This window comes from Centroberyx gerrardi, chromosome 15 (genome assembly GCF_048128805.1).
Source record: "Centroberyx gerrardi isolate f3 chromosome 15, fCenGer3.hap1.cur.20231027, whole genome shotgun sequence".
Taxonomy (NCBI): domain Eukaryota; kingdom Metazoa; phylum Chordata; class Actinopteri; order Beryciformes; family Berycidae; genus Centroberyx; species Centroberyx gerrardi.
In genome coordinates, this window is record NC_136011.1 from 18,451,807 (window position 1) to 18,478,160 (window position 26,354).

A 26,354-nucleotide genomic window follows, 5' to 3' on the forward strand; every position below is an offset into this window, starting at 1 on the left:
GTTTTAATAGATTTCACCATAACTTTAAAGTCATTCAGGGTTACTAAGTTTTGAAGTTTAAGATCAGACTGTAGATTGTTCCATGCAGTAGGTGCAGAAAACCTAAAAGCTTTCTTTCCCAGTTCAGTTCGGACTTTGGGAACAGCAAATCGCAGAATGTCCTGAGAGTGGAGATTGTAATTTCCACATTTCAAGTTTAAAAGAGACGATAAGTAAGAAGGAATTTTGCCAAGAATGGCTTTGTAAATCAAAACATACCAGTGGTACAAATGGTAATGATATAGATGTATCTGTCTGTCTATCCATCTATCTATCTGTCTACACATGCCTGTGTGTCTAGTAAGATTTATCACCCTCCGTCCATACGTCAGTAAGATCACTTCTGTCCCACTTCCATTTCCCATCCCAGTTTTCCTCTTCAGTTTAACAGTGTGAGTGGTTCCCAAAACTGCCATTTTTCTATCCTACCAGGTAAATAAGTAAGTAAAACTTTATTGATATAGCGCTTCACAACAAGAAGATAAAATAAAGAATAAGAGAAGACAAACCCTTAAAAGCTATCTTGAATAATCGCATTCACCTCTCATCCCATGCGTAAAATAGTCCCTGATGAGATGGCTAGAATGAAACCCAGCAGGCCTCTGGGACTGAGAACCACTGGAATACACACAGGGTGTGGATTCTGTGGAAGAGAAGATTGTCTGCCATTTCCTGTCTCAACACCCTGTCATTAATAACTGCCAACCTCTGGGTCCCTAATTGGAATCTGGGCCAGTGGCCCAATGGGAGCAGTCGATGCTGAGGCACGCTGTTGAGTAAACACATGCAAGCTTTACAAGAATTACTGCCTGGAAATTTACAAGGCTCTGGATATCCTGCCTGGATGTGCATATTATGCCCACGTTTACAACTCTAACACAGACTTTCCCATGAAATGAGATATTGCTCCAGCTCAATGAAATATCCTCTCCCTCACTGCAATCAGGATTGTTCCCATTCACTCCTTCTCTCTCTGTTTGAGACTAGACATCTTGTTAGGCTTCTTCAAACAGCTCTTTTGTGTCTTTCGCACAGGAACAATGTCATTGTTCTGCATGGTTTAGATTGCATTATGGACTGAAGTTCCCTTCTTGCATACAGCCCACTCATTTCCCCTGCGCAGGTGCTGTTGCTAAGAAACAGAGACACCACAATCCTGTTTGCCTAAGTCAGGTCATGAGTTGTTCTGTCAATTTTTCCATGCAACATCATGGATCCTGCAATGCTACAGAACTGAAAGTATCCATTCAAAAAAAAAAAAATCACTATTTTGCTTCTAGTGAAGTCGCCTACAGTTCCTTGTTAATGGATAGATGTGATTGATTAATGATGGTGTCATGCAAAATCTGCTCTCATAATGAACCTGACACCATGAGCTGACAGTTTCACACATGTTCATTTGTTACTTTATGAGGCTGCAGACATATGTGATGTGTGTGTGCGTGTGTGTGTGTGTGAAGTATGTCTCAGAGTACAAACTGATTGAAGAAGTCATTAAACTAGGCCCAGGGATTTGAGGCCTTGTTGAAACGTACATGTTATTCAACAGGGAAGATGAATCCATTTCTTTCTGTCATCTTAAAAAAGTTTTCTATTACCATCTACCTGTCTAAAATAAAACATAAGATTGTGAACTTTATCCCTGTGCTGAACTGAACTTTACAGTAGACGCGCCATCGTCAGCACATTCACCGCCTTTGGGTTGGCGCTTGTGTGAAGCTGCACTTTTATTCCACTCATAATGTTCGCCCAATCAAAGGTTTCAGACTCGATGCCGTAGCCTCCTTGCCACCCTGCCACCATGAATACCATGCTTTCATTTTAGCCTCTCATGTGTGATACAGCAAATATTTATGTTTTTCACTCCATCTCCTTGGAAACACATTTGAAGGTCTCTTAATAGGATTTTCGGGGACTGATTGAATTACTGCACCATGTAGCAGTGCAGTTTTCCATGGCAGGAGAGCCAATGTGGAAGTGGGAAAGATTCCTCCTTCGCAGCATTTCAGGCCTTTTCCAAAGTCCAAAGATTTTCACACACTGCCTTTTCAGTATTTAATAATTACCATGGCTGGCTATCTTACAGCAAAATGCATAACTATAAAGTCCAATAAGTGATTTATTTTTTTGTCAACTTTCTGTTTCAATTTGAGGGACAATGTTTTAATTACAACTAGATCTGAGGTGTTTTACATCATGGGCCCTTTGATCTACCAAGAGAGACTGTGGCAACTTTTTTTTTAAGACAATAGGTAAAAATTCAAATAAGTATTAATTCTGCTAGCCCTTAATGTTGATGCTGATTTGCCTCATTGACAATGAAATGCATGGTATTACAAAGTAGTAAATGATGATTATGATAAATGCTTCAGGGAGGACAGCAGTGGACCATACCAAGTCACAAGGGGTGGAAATAAAGACTTGGGCTATGTGTAATGGTGAGTTTTGGACATATTTGTGTTTTAAGTTATAATAACACCAGAAAGAAAGTGTGAATTGCATTTGAGATCGCTCTGACACTCCTGGTCGTCTTGTTGGGGGGGGGAAAGTGTGCCACTCGCTCGCGCCTCTCTCCAGTCCCCCCCTCCAAATGGTTTGGCTGCACGCGGATATTGTTACAATCAATGTTGGAGCTAAAGCAGCAGCCTCCGCTCAGCTGCATGCAGTCCTGCTCAGTCCTGCGCTCACAACGCTGAACTGGCGGCTGCAACTGTGAGAAAACTTTGTATGTTGTTTTTTTTTCTGGTCCTTTTGTTGCAGAAGTCGAAGATGACTTAACTTCGAAAGCTTCTCTGCTGGCCAGGTAGTAGGGCGTTTGTTCAGATACTTTATAATGCTACTTATGTCCAGGCATTCATCTTTATTATCCTCGTTTGTGTCTGTGCAAAGTTGATTACATTGTGGAGGAGGGTACTTTGTCTACGGTTGGGTTTCTTCTGCATGTAACTTAAGAATTTTGCTAGATGACAACATTGTGCCTCGGTTTGGGGGCGTAAAGGAGACAAATGTGTTTGTGTATTTTTTGTTGAATACACGCTAAAAGGCAGTTTAGCGTTGCCCCCATTGACTTTTATTCGTAATTGCATCGACTCACTCATTCATGCTCTGCTGTAACCCATAAACCCGAGTTGGCACAAGAAAAGTTGTGGTGTGTGGTGTAGTAGTGCTTGTGGATGTCATGTCGACTACAGCGTTATTACAGCGTTATTGGGCTGAACCGAGGAACTGCTGTGGAGCTTCCAAGTGAGTCCTATAGTGGTCTCTAAAGAGAGACAAGCTGAGTGAGAGATAGTTTTCTGTGTCTATGTGCTGTGCTCGGCCACCAAGACCAACCTGTTGCTGTATGAAAAGCTTCTGCTTGATATCCTGCATATTAACCCCCCCCCCCCCCCCCCCCCCTTGAGCCACTGTACTCCCCTCCATCTCTCACCCGAGATAATAAACCTAAAGTCTGTTGTCAGGAACCTGTAGGTGGAGATACAGTGCGGTTGCCTTGCAACTCATATTGACACACTGCTCACCACAACCTGTGCGAAGAGATTGAGAGAAGCTTGAGCGCCTTGAGTCACAAGGCCTGGTTGCATATATCACTCACTAATCTCCACAACATATTTCTGTTTTTTTGTATCCCGATGGGCTGGTATCTGTAATTAAAATCATGCCTCTTATTTGTGGTTTGGCAGAGCTGGGTTTTTTTTTTTTTTTTATCCTTATGAGGTCTAACCATGAGTCACTTTTTTCCTAATTTTTGTTTCTGTATTCAGATTAAAGATATAGATAAGCCTGAGAGAGTAACTGCATCCTGGAACAGAAGTTGGTATTGAAAGAGTTAAATATAAATATAGCCTACAGTGTTATAGTCTATTACAACACTTTGACAGGGATGCAGTGAAGGGTAAACTCAGTTTACTCATGATTACACATTTATGAATCAGAGCTTACCCACCTTTCCTAAACTGATATGAGCTTTTCCTAAAATAATTTCATAGTATGTGCAGTAAGTAGAATCAACCTACTTTAAATGAAAACATGTTTTTTTCCCAAGTGAATACAATTAATACTATTCACTCTGGTTTGTGTGTGGATGAATGTATTGGCAGTTTTGTGTCTTATCTTGAACACTGGCCAGGGTTCATATCCTTTTTTATAACTGCATTATTGCCTTGTCAGTAGTGCAAAATAGAAACCAAATACACTCTGAATATGGAGCGTTGTGAGAGTGATGCACTCGACTACTGGTTTGTCAGGGGTGTTTCTTTTCCTTTGGGGGTCAGGAAGTTACTGTCGGTGCTTGTGTTTTGCCCTTTCTAATAATGCATGAGCGTTGGTTGATCTTTGTGGACACCATAAACGAAATACCAGGAGGAACTGGTTTGGTACCAGGATGGCCAAACTGAGAATACCTGGAAATGTTTCTTACAGCCACCATAACACATGTTGTCCTTGACTCTGGGATGGCTGGGTAGTGTGGTTAATAGGAAATGCAGTAGTTGTTTCAAGAATCCCATACAACAAAGGTCTCACAAATGCAAGGTGTAGCTGAAGTTCGGGTTGCAAGTGAAGCAGAAAGTCAGGCAAAGATTTAATCAGATGCCAGCTCTAGTATCTAATTACAAAGGGGATGTTGATAAGGCTGCCTCACACTATGGGTTGTTCAGGTTTCAGAGAAACCTGGTCTGAGTGTTTTGATTCTGCTTTAGATGATGGTGGTGTTTCTAATTTCTAAATTTAAACCACTGTTTGAATGTTGCAGCTTGGTGTCAGAAAGTGGTTTGAAATTTTGCCAAATTTTATTACTTTAACCTGCTAACATGCTTCTTACTGTACTTGTTGATTGGCTAAAAAGAGTTTTCTCAAATCTACTGTGAAAGGGCCAATCTCACCCTGTCTGCCTCAGTTCCTGATAATTACTTTGTGCTTTTAATCTTTTTATTAAAGTAGAACTTGCACTGCAATTGTTCCATTTGAGGACTAGTCTAGTAAGATGGGGTTGTTACAGATAGATGGGCTAGTCTGTAGACAGACAAGAGAGACTTGTTTTGGACATAGGATAGCCATAATTTATGGAAGCAATTAAGGCCAGTTGGTTTTTAAGGGGGATCACTCTGTGCTCCAGTGTGTGCTTAAGACGCACACATTTGCAAGGCCTTTGTGTTGTAGGCAAAAGGCCCTATTAGAGCTCCATTCTGCCAGTGGGCAGCTGTGTGCCTGTGTGCTGTGCAAGGCACTGGACCATTCTCTCTCTGTCTGTGTAACTCTCACTCATTCCACACACTGACGCACACGCTGCCACCTTCTCTCTCCGTCACTTTCTCTCTTTTTGTCTTTCTCTATATTTCACTCTTTGCCCAGTTCTCTCTATTTATATGTATGTTATCTCTTTCTTTCTCCAATACGATGCCTTTCTTTCTTTCTTTCTCTTTCTTTCTCTCTCTCACCCGTTCTCTGGCCCAAGGCATTATGCAAAGCTACCAGAAAAGGGATTGTTAGCCATGCCTGTCTGTGCCTCTATGCTGCTCACTATTCATTTTAACAGCTTCCCTTTCTTCTCTGTGACCTGCAGTCATAACTACTGCTTCAGACAAACTGAAACTCTCACCACTTGGCCACAGGGAATCTAAAACAAATAACCTACTGATTTCACTTTGTCAATATATTCGTGTGATGCTGTTTTTTCTCGTTGTGTATATTCCTTCCTCATTAACATGATAGATTTGTATGTCTGGCGTCTCGACGCCCACAGAGCCAAAGACCTGCAGCTGAAAAGAAAAGAAAAGAGGCATTCTCACATACACCAGAGAAACACTCCCCAACCCCCCAAGACAGGCACCAGACTCTACTTAGAGATGAAAAGCATTCTGGGATGCAATGGGAGTCCTTCCATCGGCACGTCCCACTGGTTATTAAGTGGTCTTCTTCCTTTGCCTCCTGTCCGTAGACAACTCTGATAGGCTAGTTAGATGACAGGAGGGGATATTCTGACAGCCTGTTTCTCAGACATGGATTAATCTCAGACTATAAATAGTGATATTTATTGAAAAATTGTGCAGGTCTTTATCATAAATCCTTTATCTGTTATTATAAAGATGTGACTGATAGCTACTCTTGCCACAGAGTTGTTTTTTTTTTGCTGTGTTAGGGATTTAGGAAGAGAAGTTTCTGTGTGGTGATGATGAGGAATCATCTCAACTAAAAAAAGAAGAAACAAAAATAAATTTGTCTCTAGTGTTTTTTTTTTTTTTTACAGTCACACATGAAGGGAGTGACTATACCCTCAGGGTCCTAGTTTTATCTCGACCTGAAAAAGAGAAAGCACTTCACTTGCATAGATTTGTTAGTCATAGTTAATTTGCATATCCAGTGTCTGACTGGTGGTATTGAAGTGTTGCATGCAAAGGTTGTGTGTGTGTGTTTGTGTCTGTGTGTGTGTGCCTGTGTACACTTCTGTCTGCATGAAACTTCTTTTTCTCCCAGTGCTGGAAGTTCCCCATAGTCCAGAGTGACCTCGTGTTTTGTCCTCTGTTGTCTTGTGTCATCATAAAACTGCTGTTATGAACGACAATGGTTGGCATTCTTCCGTTTATTTTCCTCAGCTGCCTTGGATTGGCTTCTCCTCAAAATGTCCTGTTCATAACGCCATCACATAGCTCCTGTGTGAATCATGCAGGGTTCGGATAGCTTCTCTGTAGATCCAGTGTAGTGGCTAATCCCTCAATTGCAACCCCAGAAAAAAGAGAAACGAAAGTTTCTGTTGCTGTTTGGCACAGACAGCCTAATTTGACGTATTTGCAGAACCTGTTTTCCACATCTGTGACAAAGCTTAAGCAGTTAGACCAATTCCACAGTAAAGCATGATGGCGTTGCCTCACACAAACCTGCCGTTTAATGTGTTAAATCCTCCAGAACTGGCTCTTGTGCAAGCCTAGGCTTGAGAACAGGGCCAGTGTGTCTTGTCAATCCTGCTTGCATCAAGTAGGCTTATTATCATGGCGACAGTGTCATAACTCCTGGCTCTAGGCCTCTATATTTTAATTGTTGCTCAGTAGTTGGGCTTTAGTCGATCAACATGCTTTACACACACCTGCAGGTCATTGCAAACAACAGCGCAAGATTGAAAACCAGCCGGGAGGGAGATTTGCAACCAATTACATTGTTGGCAGCAGATCACCTGATTCTCTGCAGTAGGTCAGACAATGTATTTAGGATGATATGGGTGGAGATATAATGAAAGTACTGCAGTGAACAAGTTGAAGCCATTCTTAAGTTCACCTCAAAATCTACATCAGGGCAGATAATATACAAGTCAGACTGACTGCCGGGTAAAGTGAAGGATGGATGTACGTATAAAAAGGCTCTTGCTAAAGCTCTTGTTCTCGCAGCCCAGCATATGGACCTTATCATTACACACTATACTGAGCAGTCAAAGGGTCCATATGGTGGGTTTAGCCTCTCATGAATGAATGAATGGACCTATGGAATGCCGCTCATAGTTTTCTTTCTGACATTCTCCCACCCGTTCGGCCTCTCACCTCTCTCTCAACCCGATGCGCATCCACAATATGAAAAGTATGGCGTTATGTAACCGCTTCAGAGGGCAGTGTCACTTTATACATTGGCTGTTGATTAGTAGTGACAATCTATATAACGTCACCTATTTACACAGTATAGGAGTGGTCCCCCTGACAGAGCCGTGCGATGGGGATTGCTGGCTCGGTCTGGAGGCTCCCATGTAATGTATCCCTGATGGATTAGGGCTCTGGTTAGTGTGCACAGAACAGAACAGGCACTCATGGGTAATGGAAGAAACCACAGGCGGAAAGGCATGGATTGATGGGGTGGGGGGTAGTGTAATTAGTGGGGTACCTGATGTATGGAGAGTCCTGGCATGCGAGGGTCACTCCAGGGGGCAAGAGGCCCCATACCTTCCTTTGCTCAAAGTGAAACACCTGATCCTGCTGCAGTCAATTGTGTTAAGACTGGAATTAACTAAGGTTCGGTCTGACACAGAGAGCGCTGACCCTAAATAAGTTTCAGAGTGTGTAGAGGAACTGTATTGGTTTTGCTGCTTGCATGTCACTGTATAACAGCTTGGCAAACAGTTTGGCCTTGTTCAAGTGTCCAGTGTCTTAACACTAACTCTAACACTAACACACTCCACTGATAAGGAAATGATGAGCTGTGCACACATTATTCTTTATCGGCTAGGTGATATGTCTCTGCCTTTTTCACATCACCAGTTGTCAGCGTTATCCTCTGTTATGTATTTGGTTGCTATGGCTACCTATTGAATTCATAGAAACTCTGGACAGCTTAACAACTGTTTTTATGAAGTAATTCAGGGAGAAAATGGCCCTGAGGAATAGCTGGGAAACCTCATTACTTTTTACTTGCAAAAATCTCTTCATACTAGCTTTCACACTACATGGTGTGAATATCTGATTTTACACTTGTGCATTACTTTTCTAATCTGGTCTGTGACAGCTAATTTTACCATATCAAATATGTTGGGTTAGCCATATCTTAAACCAATCACATATAACGAAACATGCTGTAGGCTAGCTGAAGCATTCCTCATAGAGCATTACGCACACTTGACATATTGCAGCATACTTAAAATGTGGATGTGAAATCATGATGGGATGAGATGTTTGTTGCACTAGTTGTTCCTCCTTTTTGTGAAAGAGGGAGTGGTCAGTGTGGCATTATATCTGAAGCAAAATAGTTTTCACAAGGCTTTGTGGATTTCCTTTGGGGTTTTCTCTCATCACATATTTGCTAATGAAGTCAATGCTTCTAATCCACACCCAAATAGAGCAGCAACATGTGACCACAGGGGAAGCAGCACCCTGCTGATACACACTGTAAGGGGAAGTGTGTAAGCATATGTAATACAAATGTTTCTGCATGCTAATAAGATCGAGAATGCTATAATCAGGTTGAAATACTTAACCGGACTATCAGGTTTATTCTACAGTTTTATTTCCTCCTCTTTTCATCGTGCCGCTGTTGTTATGGGTGACGGCTCGCCTTTCAAAGTTAAAATGAAGTGAATGATCTTTTTAAACTGCTCATCAAGTTGGGAGTTAAATTGCTGGCAGTGTTTGTGCAGAGGTTCATGGTCACTGTCGTTAGAGAAACGTCCAGGGGAATCTGCTGAAGGAGGCCAGAGCCTGACCACTGACAGAGCATAAAGTTTGACTGAAAGAGCCCTTCATTGTTTACGCACTTCTGAAGATCTAGTTGCATGATGGTGTGTTGTTTTTGGACAGAGTGCCCCCGGCAGCGGGTGCTAGGGTGATGGCCAGAGGATTCAATGGTATGCTTTGACCTCCCTAGGACCATTTTTACGACCTCGGCCTCAATATATGAGAGAGGGGCGGCTGGGTGTTCACCATGAATCAACCATCAACACCGCAGACGTTCACAAGAGAAAGCCTCTCACTTTCTCTCCCACCCAGGCTACAAAACAACATGATGAGTGTGCAAAAGAAAAGTAAAAACATTTTTTTTTGCCTGTTTTAATCTCCCATGACCGTATCCCGCAGGTAAAACAGATGTTAACATCCATTTTTTTTGCCTCCGTGTGAAACGTTCTGTAGCACATTGCCTATCTGGTTACAAAGTGTCTTTGAAGGGCAGAAAACTTTAACCCATATAGTTTTACTTACGCTTTTGAAAATTAGTATCTGGTATGCATGTCATTTTTCCCATGTGTCAGCCGTATTTGTTTGTTTGGTCCTGATTATTTCATTAGTATGAAATGAGGGGACTCCATTCAGTTGCAGCCACCGATCAAAGGCTTGACACCAGACGCGCTCCGCACAAGTATGCAGTAAGCAGAGCCAATTGGTGATGGACACCAAACACCCCGTCACAGGACTTCAGGGGGCCCCAAATAGGCTTCTATTCATCTGCCTGTACAAATCTCAGCCTGGGCATGGAGCCATATTATCTTAGCTGCCCTTTCTAGTGCCCTCCTGAGTCATTGGCTATTGTGAGCCAAGGGCTGCTGTCTGCACCCCAGTTTACACAAATGAAGAAAATCTGGTTAGGATTACCATGAGGTTTAAGTCCACTTAAAGTCCAACTCACATTTAGTTGCTTTCCCCTACAGGCATTTTATAGGCCCAAATGCTATTATTATTATTATTTCAATTTAGTGTGAAAATTTCCTTCAGTGTACAAGAAAGCTGGCAAGTCTTTAGTTAGTTTAGTTAGTTTGCTCTAATCAAATGTGATATGACAACTACAGAAGTACAGGGACCAGATTTAACACACTACATGAATAAATGACCATAAATGAACCATAGTTGGAACCTGTTGAACAACTTGGTTTTAGTATCTCCGGTGTCTTTCTGGAATTTCTTTAGCATGACAGGAAGTCAAACAATAAAAGTCTGCAAACAGTGCAATGTTGCCAACAAGGAGACTGTGAGCAGTGAACATTTGATCAGTACTCTGGCCTGCAAACGTGCTCCTCAGCACTCTCTCCATTAAGCTCCGGTTTCTCCATCATAAGGAGTTGGTTCATTAAGTAAGCATGGCTCCAGGGTTGAATTCACACTCGGTTTGCCCTCTCCCATGACCCCACTTGCCAGTCACTACACACACACACACACACACACACAAATGCAGGTCGGCATACACATGTGTACACACACACATTCGAGAGGTGCTGTTCTGGCCCTGATGGAGCATGTCACACTTCCTAACTCCATCAGTCAAAGAATACACTGCATCAACCTTTACACATGACCTTCACGCTCCTTCATTCCTGCTCTCCTAACACACGCACACACACACACACACACACACACACACACACACACACACAACCTTGTTGCTGCATTGCCGCACCCATAACTCAGTGTCACTCCTAATCAGTAAAGTAATCTGCAAAACTGATCAAGAAGAACATTCCCTTCTCGTCTGACTCCCACCACCAGTACCAGCCCCTCTTGCCTGCGGAGGCCCAGTTGTGCTCCACTGACTCTCCGGGATAAATGGAGATAATGGAAGTCATATGCTAGCAGTTGGTTTGGGGCTGGCCTACATGAAACATTTGGAGGCTCCATGTAGTCATGGGGCTGGAGAAGAGAGGAAAGGAGAGGAGGGAAGGGATAGGGATGACACGGACACGCCCCAACTGACTGAAAATTGTCTTATCCAAACCCTGTGTGGACTCCATCTTTGTTTTGGGATGTCTCTCTGGCGTCCATTTCTCTCTTGACACATGCACGAGTTACCACATTGTCCCACAAAACTAATACCCAGTGCACACTTGCTCTGCAGCCTTCACCCTTCGCCTTATATAAGCCCAACAACCATTGCTTAACTTAAAACCACACATTACAGGGGCAGGATAACCTAGCAGGTCTGGAAGTCCCATTAGCCTCATGTGTTGCCCCGCAGTAGAAAGCTGTCATTAGCAAACAGTTGATTGGAGGATCTGAACCATGCGGCTGGTACTCTCTAATTGGTTGCTGTGCAATGTGTTTGGTGGTCGGCTAATGAAGGGGATGAACCCCAAGTCCAAGGTCACCGCTGCTATTCCTGCTCCGCTCTGCCTGGATTAAGGATCAAGTGCAATGTGCTTGATCGTGCCCGTCATTTACACAGTTCTTCTTAAAATACTTTGAGTTCTTCTTAGTATGAACTTCAAGTATCTTAAGAGTTTGTGTTTACTGCAGCTACTGCCTGTGTTCTACTTATACCATCTGTGGGTGAGGATAGTCAATGATGCAACCTCAGCTCCCTATATGTTTTTTTTGTTCTATTTGTGTTTCTTTGCCACATCTGTAGTCATATGATGTGAGTGATGTCTTTTCCAGGATTAGCTAAACATTGCTTTCTGCTCCACCATGTTTAGATTCCCTGCTGTTCTGTGGAGTCTGCCTGATGTGTTAAATGTTCCATCCTTTACAGGGTTAAAGAAGTCGTTTTAGCATATGGCGTCCTGTTTAGTTTGCAAAGACTGTACATATACGCTTGTAACTATATGAGTTGAACATAAGTCAGCACCCTTTTTCTCAGTATAATATTGTCCAACTAGTGTATCAGCAGTGAAATTAAATGTATGTTCTTTGCTGGGAAACGTGACCCCTGGGGTTGCTGGTAGGGCTGCAACTAACGATTATTTTCATTGTCGATTAATCTGTTGATTATTTTCTCGATTAATCGATTAGTTGTTTGGTCTATAAAATGTCAGAAAATGGTGAAAAATGTCGATCAGTGTTTCCCAAAGCCCAAGATGACGTCCTCAAATGTCTTGTTTTGTCCACAACCCAAAGATGTTCAGTTTACTGTCATAGAGGAGTAAAGAAACCAGAAAATATTCACATTTAAGAAGCTGGAATCAGAGAATTTTGACTTATTACTTATTATTTTTCTTAAAAAATTACTCAAACCGATTAATCGATTATCAAAATAGTTGGCGATTAATTTAATAGTTGACAACTAATCGATTAATCGTTGCAGCTCTAGTTGCTGGACCTCACTTTGACAACCACTGCTGAAGGCTGTGTAGTCAAACCTGAGTGTGTGCTGGGTTGTGTTTAGGCCCGTCTCCTCGCCCTGCTTACCTGCCAGCCTGACACACCCAGAAGCTGGAATCCTTTGTCCTCCACTCTTTGTACCTGTACACAGCGTGGCATGGTGGAAAAGGTCTTGTTCTATAACGATATGGTAACACAATGTCCTACATGTGAAGTGGCATTCATTCACATACTAACTCCATCAGTGTCGCCCTCACTCTCAGCTTTATATCTCCGTTCTGATGTACTTTAGAATAATATGTTGTGTTATGTAAATACGTATTTATCTTTTTCTGTTCCTCTGTCTCTCTTTGTTCCCCCCCTCTACCATTGAAGGGCTGCTCTGCAGATGGGAGGTCGTCCACCGGTCGTCTGTTTCGCCCAAATGCACTACCTGTCCCGTTCCCACATCTAAGATGGCTGCCCATGGCCTTCTCCTGCACTGGAACAGACTGGAGCAGAGCTGTGTGTTACCATGGTGATCATTTTCTCGAAAACACTGGAAAAGAAGAAGGGTGTCAATGATGTAAGGTCCAGGAACAACGAGAGACTGCTGGTGAGAGAAACTCTTTACCTTGCGACTTTGACTCAAAGTAAACTGTTGTTGCCGTCAAGGATGCACACGGTGTTTCAGATGTGAAGTCTGCAAAATGAATAGGTCAGCGATTACAGTACATGAGTGCATAACCACATGCCACAGAAACCAGCTGTAATCACGGACACTCACTTGCACAATGTGAGAAAGCACGTCAGACCATGATCTAGCAGCCAGAAGTCACCTACTCATAATGTTAGTGAGCCATAAATAAGGCTGGCTGTGGTTTCCCAGCTGTCTTTAAAGTCGCAGTGAAATGAAAAATGAGTTCTTCACCTCATTAGCTAATTCTTTTGTATCATAAAATACACCTATTTAACAATAAATGACAAAAAAAATACATGATTATTTTCTCCTATTTTTTTATTAAACTTCCATTACTTTTACTTCCTAGGAAACGTCATATTTCATTCCAACCAATAACACCATCACAGATTTTTTACCAACCCCTCCCCTCCTTCACCACTCCCATCATATATAACCTGCAACTTTACAACTTTCAAAATGACACGAGTAGCAACACGATATGGGTGGTGCATTTTGGGTGTTCACCTCTGAGAATCCCGTTTCCTTTTCCTATGATACCGTGTTTGTGGTCGCGGTGGCTAGAATTGATTCATTTTGAAAAATCTGAAATTTGTCAGCTCAAGATTGAAGCATGAAGCATTTTGATCTTTTGAACAGTTTTCAAACAGTCCCTCCCCACATGATATCCTGCCCCGACATCCTGTTTCAACTGGAAATACATCAAATTAACAGCAAGACACCATTGAAATGCTCTTTAAGAGGGCATCAGTTCCATTATTACTTTAACCAGGAGTTAGAATATAGAATATAATTCTTAGTAAGAATGACTAATCTGATCAAAGCTTTCTCCCCTCACTGTTATCTCCCCACCTACTGTACAAATTCTATGTGAAATCCAATCTTAACAACAAAAACCTCCTAGATGGGATAAAATCTTAAACACATGTTCGTTGGTTAGCACATATTTAGGGGTCCCTGGTGTGGAAAAGTATAGGAACCCCTGGTCTAGACCACTTTAGGCTCCAGCAGACAGGCTAAACCAACCTTGCAGGTGCTTCAGTCTTACTCACTCTCTCTCTCTCTCTCTCTCTAACACTCTTTCTCACTCTGTGTTAACCTTGAGAGCTTAATTAAGTCAGAGTTTGTGTCTTGGCTTCTCTACAATACAGACTATTGTAGCTTTTGGCTGGGAACTCCAAGCAATCAATGCCTGAACCTTTTTTGTATGTTAGTTCACCTTAATAGAATAATATTTCCTCTTCACTCAACAGCCCATGACATTAAAGAGCTGAGGTTTGAGTGATTGGGTGAAATATCCTCAGATGAAATTGGTTTAATGTAATCAGTCTTACGGAGTGATAGCCTTCATTTTGGACTCGATGGTGTCTAGTATCTCGGGAAACATTGTTTTGTTGTGGTGATAAACTGTAGGTGACTCACAGCAGTGTATCATGGCATTTTCCTTTTGTCCTTTGCGCAGTCAGCCACCACCCTGCTGTAAGAACTGCGAGTTCTTGCATCGAGAGGGTTAGGTGTGACAAAACTGTTCTATACTCCTAAAGAACAAAGGTTCTTGAGGGGTTACAAGTTAGCTAATATGGTTCTCAGCAGTTGCCTCTGAAAAACCTTTTTTTTTTAAGGTAAAAGGGTTGTTTTCCTCTTAAGTATTTCAGTTACGGATGGATTCTTAAAGGTACGAGCTGCTATTTGAAAATAAGCATTTTGGGTCCTTAAAGGTAACAAGTAGCTCTTTTTAATCTGGAGTGTGTACTGCCTAATCAGTCAGTATGTCTATGACTGGGGTGAACAACTGAAGGCTTAAGGTTTTGTTCCTCATTTGTTATTTTATTTTCATCTCCCTGACTGTCTGACCCTCCATTTGCCCATCCACAGCGTGAGCTCCACACCATGAGCAGAGGGACCACCCTCTTCTCCTGTGGAACTGTGGGTGAGTGGATCCCTCGCTCCTCTTGTCTGTTCTGTCGGTGTCTTTCCCTCTTTCCTTCCTCTCTCATGCACTAAAGATTCCCGTCATTCTCTCCTGCCTATTTACTCAAGATCTGAACGGTGAGCCGGTTGAGCTGGGAACTCCCGTCTTTTGTGTATCTGTCACTATTTTAATTAATTAATCTAATTTCACAAACGTAATAATAACATAATGCATTGCCCCTCTAATTTCTTGATAAGTAGAAGTAGTAAGGCTGAATGACCCCATCTATAACCGTCTTTTTGTTTATCCTTTTGTCACGCTCCCCCTCTCACTTCTCCCTTTCTCCATCTGTCACTCATCCCTCTCTCATGAGCAGGGTGCACCTGCCTCCACACAACGTTGCACACTACTCTCATGGGAATTAACTGTAATTGAATGTGCTGTTGCCTATGTCAACAATTTCCCTTTGGCTCAGTCAGTGTTACAGTCATTTCTCCCTGTGTTAAAAGACATGCTACTGTAAATACAAGCCCCTGCTATCGCACACTATCATCTTTTACTTTGGGGGGAGAGGTGGCAACATCGCAGGGAGGAGCATGGCCGTACTATTTCTACTGTTACTGTTGACATTAACACTGTGTAACATGTCTTGTTAGTTCAACCAGCAGTTTGTCTTTGATTTCAAAGGATGACCTTTTGAAGTTCATCCCTTTATCCCTTTGTCAAGTTGTTTTCCTAACATTCCTGTCAGGTCGTCACTGTAGCCCCCGTACATTGTTTGTCAGCCCGAAACAATGATTTCCGTCCACCAGTCTGTGAGAGCGCAGGCCAAAATTGGAGACAAACATCCCAAAGGATGGGATTTGGATCAGCAAAGCGGCCTTTTTGCCAACTGCTTCAATAGATCCCCGTGTTAACCTCTTGGCTTGATTAGCTAGAGCCACTATGGCACTTTACTGTAGGTGTATTATTGCCCACGGCCGTGTGATACATTCCTTTGTTCGTATTGTGAGACAGCTGGCATACTCATTTCTGTCATCTTCAAACCCAAGGCGAGTCAAGTCATATACTGGTAGGCCTATCCTGCTAACCAGTTGAGTAATGGGAGTGACTTGCTGTCACACCAAGAGAAATGTGCTTCTACGTTTCACTGGCTGATGCTTATCTTAGTGTACTGATAACTCATGTTTTTGGAAACAGGGTTCATGCAGGTCTGGAAAAAATATGAAAATTGAATTTGATACATTCCACGTTTTAAAAAGTTTAGGAATGTGCACAAAAAAGGTATGGACAAATATTGTTGTTCAGTCCCAGTTCAAATATTACTTTGTAAGCCCACAGTCTTTCACACAGTCTCAACATTTTGTGATATTTAGATTTAGATTTAGAGTTTTCACCCCTATTAGCTTGTTTGTCTGTGTCTGATGGCAGGATATCAAGAAATTATGAAAGGATTTCCATGAAATTTGGTGGACAGATAGGCCACTGAATTGTGAAATGGACATTGTGTAATGGGATGCTTTGGATTTGTGAAATGCCATGACAAGTGAATGGCAGTTTTTAAATGCCAGGCCCACTATGCTTGTCGAAAGTGACTTTGTCCGACTTTGACACGCACTTTCTTTTTATCTTGATGTCAGTTTTCAATTCATCATCAAAGTTAATCCACCATTTGAATCGGGGATTGACTGCAGTGTTATTTACCTTCACCCTGAGGCTTAATCATGCCATCTTTAGCCAAATGTTCTATGACAAATGATTTCATAAAAATGCAATGAAGCTGATGACTTGCTGATGAAGCTGATTTTTCATTGCCTTTTTTGCTTAGTTCATCATGTGAGGTTGTGTTGTTTGTCTTAACTCCAGCTTTGCCACAAGGCTAACTGCCCCAAATGACATGAAGTGTATGCTCACTTTCTTCTTAGCTAAATAGCTCCCTTCTGTAGCTGGTAGATTATGTCTCTATGTTCTCCCTTTTTCTCCCTAACTAGTCCTCACATGAACCTGACTGCACTCATTCCCTCTTGCCTTCGGCTCCTTTGTCTGTTTGTGTGTGTGTTTTCACACATTGAACTTAGCTTATTCCAGCTTCCTTCTATTCCTATTATTGTTTTTCTTAAAGCTAGAATTCATCATGACATGACTAAGATGATGTAGCTATTGCCTCACTGTTGTACAGATAGCTAGGTTCCAGAGAGTCAGAGTAATTTATGATTAATATGTTAGTGTCAGCAATAGCATCCACTGAGTGGCTATTTGTGTGTGTGTGTTATGAATATTGCAGAGACAGATAGGTGGCTGGACCTGGGGCGAGGCTGTGCCGTGCAGCGGGGAGCTCCCTGCCAGTCCGCTGCCAGTCTGGAGAGTCTGTGGGACGTGATGCCTGAACAGTGCCAGCCGAGGAGCCGGCACTGGAGCCAGGAGGCGGGCAACGCCACTGCCATCACCAGCCTGATTCGAGACCTCAGCCTGGGGGACGGCAAAGTGGGCAGCCCCCGCTCCCGCACCGCGTCCATCGCTGCAACCACCAACCACGCTCCCACAGCGCCCCCTAGCAAGCGTCAGTGTCGGTCCCTGTCGTTCTCTGACGAGTTCGGCGGGTGCCGCTCGCCGTGGAGGCCCCAGGGGTCCCGGGTGTGGACGACGGTGGAGAAACGGAGGTGCCACAGCGGGGGGAGCGTCCGAGGAGGGGGTGCAGGGTTTTCAGGTGGCCATTTCCCCGCCATGCAGCGCAGCTCCAGCTTCAGCTTGCCCTCGCGCTCCAGCATCCCTACAGACGGAGCCCTGGAGCTGCCGTGCTTCACCCAGCGACTGCCCCTCCACCCTCTGTTCACCGCCTCGCCCGTCTCCCCTACCTCTCCTTCCTCGCACCATCACCACTCCCGCCATCACCACTTCCTCAGGCCCCTGTCCCTCTCCCACGAGCAGATCAGCCTGCCCGAGCTCCAGAGGGAGGAGGCGTCGGAGGCCAGCTCTCCAGACTCCACCCCAGAACTGGGGAGGCGAGCTGGGCAGAGAGCCGGGGGTACGGGGGGTCTGTCCCGGAGCAGGTCCCAGCCCTGCGTGTTAAATGATAAAAAGATTGGTATGAAGCGCAGGAGGCCAGAGGACACCCAGGAGCAACGGCCCTCCCTGGACCTGGCCAAGATGACTCAGGTCAGTGTGGAAATGTTGAACATGTGTTGAACTTATTAGAAATGAGGGATGATTAGACTTGATTTTGATGTGTGCTAGTATGACTGCACCCATCTCACCGAGTTTGGTATCATTTTCTTGTGTTGATTGAACGTAAATCAGCCATCGGCTTAGTCCTAATGCTCCTTTAATGCCTTGGAGTGTCCTCTAATGCATTAGGTTGAAGCCGGGGCCAAGCACAATTACAGAGACAAATACCTCTCTGTTCTTAGACATGGGAGTAGTTCAAGAGCCCTTCAAACATAACTTGGCCTCACTCACTCTGAGTCTGATCAGGGACAGGATTAAATCAAGCTGAATTAAGTTTTCTGGGTCGTCGGTCCGAGGCTTCAGAGCTAAGTGATCTCAGGCTTCCCTCCCTCCAGCTTGGGAAGTGGCTCTTACTAAAGAAGCATTCCTTGTGTTCGGTCACGCTGCCTAGCTCCGCGCTCTAGCAAGCCCGGCTCCGGTTATCATTTCATTTACTCTGTTGGGTAAACAGCCCATCCAAAGGTTGAACCCCTCGCTGTTCATTTGCTTCCTCTATGCCCCTCCTCCCTGTATTCCTCCTGGATCCCCTCTCCATCCATAATTCCCTCCATTGGTCCATCCCATCCTCCCTCCCTCTTGCTAATATCAGGCAGTTAGGGCAACCAGAGGTAATTAATAGTGGGGATATTTGGGCGCGCAGACCTATAATTTTTTCCGCCGGATTGCCTTCCCCCACGACAAGAGCTTGTTTATTCTTGTGTAAGGTCAGAGGAAGCAGCGGAACAGCCATGAGATTATAAATGACCCCCGGAGAAACCAAAAATAGAACGGTAGAAGTATTTTAATGATGTATTTAATGTACTGTTTTGATGTTTGGCAGCGCTCTGATGTTTTTACTCAGCGCAGAGAGATGTTGATTTGATTCTTGTGTCAAGTACCACTCTGTTAATACATTTGTACGCTCCTGTAGTCCTGCAGAGAAGCTATACCGCCAGCTATACCACCAAAACTAACGACTCAGACCCAGAGACAACGTAGTGCTTTAAATGCTTTACTCATCTTTCCTTGTCACGGAAAAGCTCTTAGAGGGAGAATTCCCCTCCCTCTCTCCCCTATTAGAAAGTACCATCAATTTCTCCCTCTCCCCTCCCTTCCTTTTCCCAAAGAATTGTGTTCCCAGTCAGTCACCCTCAGGATCTAGCCAGGGTTGGATCAACAAGGCTTTGGTAATGGAGCCTAGCGAGCATGTTTCCTCTATCCATGCCAGCCACTAAGAGGGGAAAATCAAGCACGTTGATCACACAAACATACACACGGATACACACACACACATACACAAACACACACGCAGTTTTACCTTACCTCCGGTCTCAGGAATGCAAGAGCACACCTTTCCAGTAGCTATTCTTTCGGCTCCGAGAGGTATCTGCTCTCAATGGTTAACAGGCAGAGCTATTGTTTTGTACTTTTTTATTTTTTTTTTAGCCTCCTTTTTTGTTTTTGGCCTGAGTTGCTCAATTGTGCCTGGTGTTGTTAGAAGGAGTCAGGTGGCACAGGTTAGATGGGTCATTTCAGATCTAACTTATGTTTGCTTTCTCACTCTCCTGCATGCCTGGAGTCACGAACATTAGCACAGTGACACAGTATACATACTTTCACACATGTACTCTCTCTTTCTCCCTCTCTCTTTCGCTTTCATTCACACACACTGTTAGTTACATATTCCAGTGTACTCAGCATTTACTTAATATCTTATTGATCATCGGCAAGATCAGAGGCCGACAAGAGGAAATTCACCACCACCACAACCCCCATCTTAGTGTGTCTAAGTCCCTAAACAAGCAGTTTGTTCTGCATCACCCTGAATAAAACAAGCTGAAATAGCCTGAACACAATAGAAGCACCTAGTGAAGATTTGAATAGATCTTAGGTCTTATAGGCTGATGAAGATAGAGGTGGTTTGTCTCAGGCAGAGACGAGGGAAAGCTACTAGCTGGCATACTGTCTGGAAAAGGAAGTGATAATGTGGAAGCGTGGGGCCGGTTACAACCTGTGCCTGCTCTAGTGCAGACAGAACACAAGAATTACAGTCAAGGTTGGGAACAGATGAGATTTTACTGCGTCTTGTGGGAATTCTTTACTTTCCACGATTCTTGGGAGGATTTTTTTTTCACCCTCCACTTAAAAATGTCAGCCTCGCATCACCTTTTGTGGTATTTAACAGGGTTTGACTTTGGCTGTCCTGTGCAGATGAGTTCAGGGATTGATTTTAATAAGCTTATTTTCCTGAGAAAGTGATTTCCCAATTGTAATTGCCAGAAAAATGAAGCCATCCTGTGATGGCCAAACAGTTTTATAAACTGATGCTGACAGTCTATTTTTTAACTGGCCCTCTCTCTCCTTTTCTTTGTCTGTCAGACTGCCAGTGGTGTATACACACACACACACACACACACACACCCTCCCCTTCCTGAGCAGTGGGCTGGTCGGCAGCATGACACTCCCGGGCTGAAAATCACACTCCGGCCCTGCCTTAAGGTGTAAATTAAGAGTTATTGCTTTTTCAAGTATGTGAATTGATAAAATAGGCCTCATCTGAACACAATGACATTTAGGTCACACACATCCCTTCTCGCACCTACACACATTTGTCAACACACACCTCTAATTGATAGGTGTGTAGATGATGAGTCAGAACAAATAAGGTGCAAGTGAGTACACTAATTGCTCAATGACATGCCAGCTGCACCTGAAGGAGCGCCAGTCTGCTACAGAGATGTTTATTATAGAGAGTTTTTTATCTGGTGGACTGTCCACGTGTCGCAGGTTGTAGTACAGTCCATTGGTGGTTTGGGGTTAAGGATTGGGTGGGTCAACCATGTAACAGGTCCCCAGGGCCTGTTGTCAGTGGAACATGGTGTAATTTGGCCTCTAGATCCCTCAGCCGCGCCAATGAAGCCGGGTGTGAATTCTGGGGATGCATGTCATGCTAATGGGCTATAGCTTGGCTACCGTTGGGATTTGTGTGTGACCACCCCCAGAATTCCTCCGGTATCCTCCCTGTCAGCCACGTACTGTATGTCTGTCCACTCCTCCGTCCATCGCCTCGTTTTAGCTGTCGTCCGTGGCTGCCCGTCTGCCCCTTCGTTGTTTTTCTCGGAGTAGTTCGCTGAGCAGAGAGCTGTCAGTCGGGAAATGTTATCTTTTACAGTCTGATACTAGGTCACTTACTAAATGACTGTTGATGCAGCTCACATGTTGCTTTTGAGGAAATGGCCTGTATGTGGCTTCCGTGGCAGTTTCCCTCTGATTGTTTGCTGTCTGTGTTGTCTTTCCAGCCCCAATTATCAACTTCAGTTGGGTTGTTATAAGTGTTAAAGAAAAAATAAACAAATGAATACAAGCTATGTTTGGCTTTGCCGTGTCAGCAGCAGCAGCAGCAGCAGCGGCGGTGGTAACAGCGGTGTGTGTTCGGCGCGAGCCCGAATGCATGTGTGTGTGTGGGTGTCTGTGCATTCAGGAGAGAAATAGCAGGGTGAAGAAGGGGGTATTATTTCTGCAGGGAGGCTGGCGGACAAACTCCTCACTGCTCTCTATTAATATCTACTCGCTGGCCCAAGTTCAAGCTCCTCTCCTCTTCCCCTCCTCTCTCTCTCCTCTGCATCTCGCTCCATTCCTGGGATGGCAGACATGGTGATCATTGCTGAGTGGCAAGCCCCACGGGCTTGTGGGAACAGCTAGGTGGGTGTCTGGAGGTGCAGTGCGCGCCGTGCGTTACGACATGCTGCGACTTGTCCCATACATGCCCCATGTTACAGCCCTACCATGTAGCCTATATGACTGCATATCCTTTGCCCCAACTTAACATGCCGGTCTTTTTTGATCTTACTTGAATGCATTTGCTCATACCCGCCATACATCACTCTCACTGCAGTACAATGAATATCACAGGCATATACACAGGCCAGTAAAAGCACAGGCATTCATGCACAGGCAGACACACAGATAATTGATGGGGAGGTGTGCAAGTATGCAGTCTGGCTGTCAGGAATGAGTTAACTTCTACTTTCCTCGCTTGCTCCCTCTCCCCTCTTCTGTTTTAGCACTGTTTGCTGTAGGAGGTCTCTCTGTCTTCCTCATAGCAAAGTGTCTCTGGATGTTGTTTATATGACCGCACTTCAGCATGGAGCTAGTGAAAAGAAAAACACTCTGATCAAATACAATCTGACAATTTTCAATATGAGGCTGCTGTATTTGGCTGACTGTGTACATAGAGAGTAGCGTAGTGTGTGCCTATGCATGTACCTATGTGTTTGTTTGTGTGCCTGTGTGTGTGTGTGTGTGTGTGTGTGTGTGTGTGTGTGTGTGTGTGTGTCTCGTCAATGATTCAGAAGCGCACAGCAGGTCCTTTGCCAGAGTACTAGCAGGGTGTTGTTTGCAGTGTTTGTTGTCAGCCCTAATTAACAGGGGGATATTTCCCTAACCTCTTAATGCCCTTCTACATTGTGTTTGTCTGTCCCACAGCTGCTGCCCCTCTATCCTATATCACACATAATGCTTTTGTAGTGGCAGTGTAGGTTGTGGTGACCGTGGCTGGGCAGCAGTGGATCATATCACAGGATAACAGTAATCTGATTCTATACAAAGGTTAGTTTATTAAATGTTATGGCTTTTCGATGCGAAATAATTCCAAAGTAAAGGCACCTGTTACAGAGGAATCCAGTGGATTAAGCTATTGATGAAAGTGACAAATTTGAAAACTGGATTACATTTAGAAAGTATCTTGATTATGGTGGGAGAAGGTAGTGGGTTGTGTGAGACATGAGAGCATGTTGGTTGGTGTGCCTGCCTGTGTGTGTGTGGCCCTTGTGTATGTTGTTAATGTGTGTGTGTGTGTGTGTGTGTGTGTGTGTAGGGTCTGGGGTGGGGGTGTACTCAAGTAAAAACAAACACAAGCAAAGCGGGGTACATTGCAGAACCCTCTCCCACCCCCCCAACCCCCAACCTACCACCACACCCCACCCAAATCCCAGCCTTAGCCTCAGCAGATTTAATAGGAAGCATATTGTGGAGAAGCTGCCTCTCCCCTTCTCTCTCTCCCTCCTTTCTCTCTTCCTCTCGTCTCCTCCTCTGCTGTGATAATTAGTAGCGGGGTAATACAGGGGGTTGAACAGAGAGAGCGAGGGGCTCAGAAATCCCCTTTTCCACTCCAGTGGGGTAACTACAGCAAAGCCCTCGGCCCCCGGCACTCACATGATCACCTCAAGTAGTTGCACCCGAGCAAGGCTCAAGATGAAGCCTTTCCCCGGTCTCCTGTGTTGAGCAGCTTACACGTAAAGTTAATCCAGCCAAAGTGAAAAAACCTTTAGCTCAGGCAGCGAAAACCCTGAATTGTCTTTTTCTTTTGGACCGCGCTAAATCTGGGCGGAAAAAAAGAGAGAGAGAGAGCCTAATAAACGGAGACTTTGGGAAGGGAGACTCCCAGCGCATTGTAACAGGAAAGGCGATGTGCTAACGCACGCTAGGGAACATTAGAGGTGTCCGTCATGTAAGCCGAGGTTCAATAGAGAGGACCTCATCTCTATTCACCTCCATGCCTCCAACATCTGCTGCTGGGGCACCCGAGGATCATTAACCCCTTCACTGCGCCGCACGGGAGGAATTCAGAGAGGAAAGAGAGTATGAAGGCAAATGGGAGAGTTAAATCAGTTTGAGGTAGTTGAGGTAAAGAGAAAATAAAAAATGCAAGAAATAGCGGGTAGTGAAGTTCTTAAATTTTCGCAGTACGTTTGAAAAATAGCTGTGTGTTTGTGTGTGAGTGTGGAGAGGGTGTTAATAGAGGTGAAGGTCAAGTGTTAACAACCGAAAACCAAGCACATGGAGCTGTAGTTACACACACACACACACACACACACACACAGACACAGAGACTGGCCATCTCAGTCTAAATGACATGCAGACACATATTACAACTACACACACACACAAGCAATATCAGTGAATACTTTCACCCTTTCAAATTTACCCCAAGTCGCATTTTAATCAGGTTATTAGAATGACACCTTTCTTTAGCCTAACACACACACACATACACACACACATACTGGCACACACAGATACACTGAGATCACACACTGCGTAAACCTAGATCCACTCCAGAGTCATCTTTCCACTCCCGAGGGCTTGTGACGCTTGTGCTTCTTTGCTTGTACGGACACAAGCGCACACATACACACACACACACACACACACACACAGATTTTCCCCCGACTCTCCCCAGAGAGTCGAACTACAAAAACATCATAACAACTGTGAATAACAATGGTTTGAACAAGAGATACTCCACTTCTATACAAGGCTGGGTTCCCTGTCACGGCCTGTGTGCTACACCGTGACTCCCCCTCCGGTGCAGCAGGACAGAGACAGATAGATAAATAGGCCGTGGGGAGGAACAGAATACCTCTGTGGTTTGCAACTCATCTCAGTATTTTGTGTCTCCACCGGCCTTTCTTCGCGCGCGGCCCACAAGATTTAGAGTGTGTGTGCATGTGCTTCTGTGCGCTTGTGTGTGTGGGTAATTGTGCGCATGTGTGTGTTTACATGCTTACATGCGGCCGATGAGTGCGAGGCAGAGTTTGGCTCCCCGAAGTGAAACACAATCTCAGACCGACATGCTGGAAAACGCTGAGCGCAAATTCCTCCCAGCAAACCCTCCTGCTTTTACAGCTTTATTAGCTCGAGATAGATATAAACCTGGGATGCGAACGTGGGATACGGTGTACAAACCAACATTGCTTTTGCGCTAACTCTTTTTTCTCTCTCTCTCTTTCTCTCTTCTCAACAGAAACTTCAGACTTTTCAGAGCTTGAGCTGCCCTGGATTCTCCGCCGCTGACAGCTGCCAATCAAGCCTGCCCCCTCCCTCCTCCAGGACTAGCAGCCAACCGGATTCAGACTTCGCCCCCGTGTCTGAGCTGGGATTGGAGTCTCGGCAAGCGGTGACCGGGGACGACGAGGAAGAGGACTCCTCCTACGAGGAACTGGATAGCGACTCGGCGTGTAGCGTGGACTCCCGGCCCGGGTCTCCTGCAGGCGTGGTGGGTGGCAAACACACCCTCTGGAAGGGTGACTGTGGGACGCAGAGGGACATTTTCCAGCTGGGGGGGGAGCTGGACCTTGACCAGATCGAGAGAAACTGAACATTTTGTAGGAGAGTTAAGAGCCTATGTCTGGACTGCTCTAGAGTGTTACAGGATATTGAGAAACGTCGTTTGATGATGTCCCAAAAGCTGGCTATTAAGAGGGGCTGTGAGCAGAAGGAAAGGAACGGAAGAAAGGAAGAAAGGAGAAGTATTTTTGGAATCGTTTAAAGGGAAAGACGTTGGAAAGACGTGAGGAAAGTGATATAGATGATAAAGGACTAAGTATGTTGGACACAGGATTGGGATGTGTGACTGTAACGGCTGGCTTCCTTGGCTAACTTCTTAATGACACACGTTTGCCTTGAACATTCTCAAAGTCTGAATCAAAAAGCAGTGGCCTTAGTTGTCTTTCATTTGGTATGTGGCTTAACTCAGGAGCGGGAAAGCGAGGGATAGTCTTAAGAAAACCTCCCAACCCCCTCTGTCTTTTCAACCTGACGACCTTTCCAAAGTCAACTAACCTTAGGTTTGTAGTACTGTAGCAGTAGCAGTAGCTGGGCTCCCCCTGTATTTAGCTCGAGTTTGTTTTTACGAGAAAGAGGGGGCATGAAGGACGGGGTGAAACAGGGAGGGGTAAACAACGGGAAAGAGTAGCTTCTCACAGACTTACCCTTGACCTTTCTCTTCATCTTGTACGCACACAAGAAGATCAGAATTTGCTGAATGTAAATAAGCTTTAAGAGGAGTTTGGAAAATGACAGACAGTGCCTTCTGTTGGACGCTTGCTCTCCCATTTCACCTCAGAAAATCTAGCCTCAGCCGAAGCCACCTTTTCTGACCTTTTTTTTGTAGTTTCTTAATATGCAAAATGTATATTTGAATAAAAACACTGAATCTCAAGTTTTCAGTTCTAATATCAATGTA

The 26,354-nt window shown here is 44.3% G+C and overlaps 1 protein-coding gene across 1 annotated transcript; it reads left to right on the top strand.

Annotated features, from left to right (window-relative positions):
- The first annotated feature begins 2,718 nt into the window (after positions 1-2,718).
- LOC139921447 (protein FAM53B-like) lies at positions 2,719-26,354 on the top strand. Its single transcript, XM_071911677.2, has 5 exons — positions 2,719-2,842; positions 12,909-13,128; positions 15,088-15,142; positions 17,409-18,280; positions 25,134-26,354. The coding sequence occupies exons 2-5, from the start codon at positions 13,048-13,050 to the stop codon at positions 25,485-25,487; spliced, it is 1,362 nt and encodes a 453-aa protein (XP_071767778.2). The 5' UTR covers positions 2,719-2,842; positions 12,909-13,047; the 3' UTR covers positions 25,488-26,354.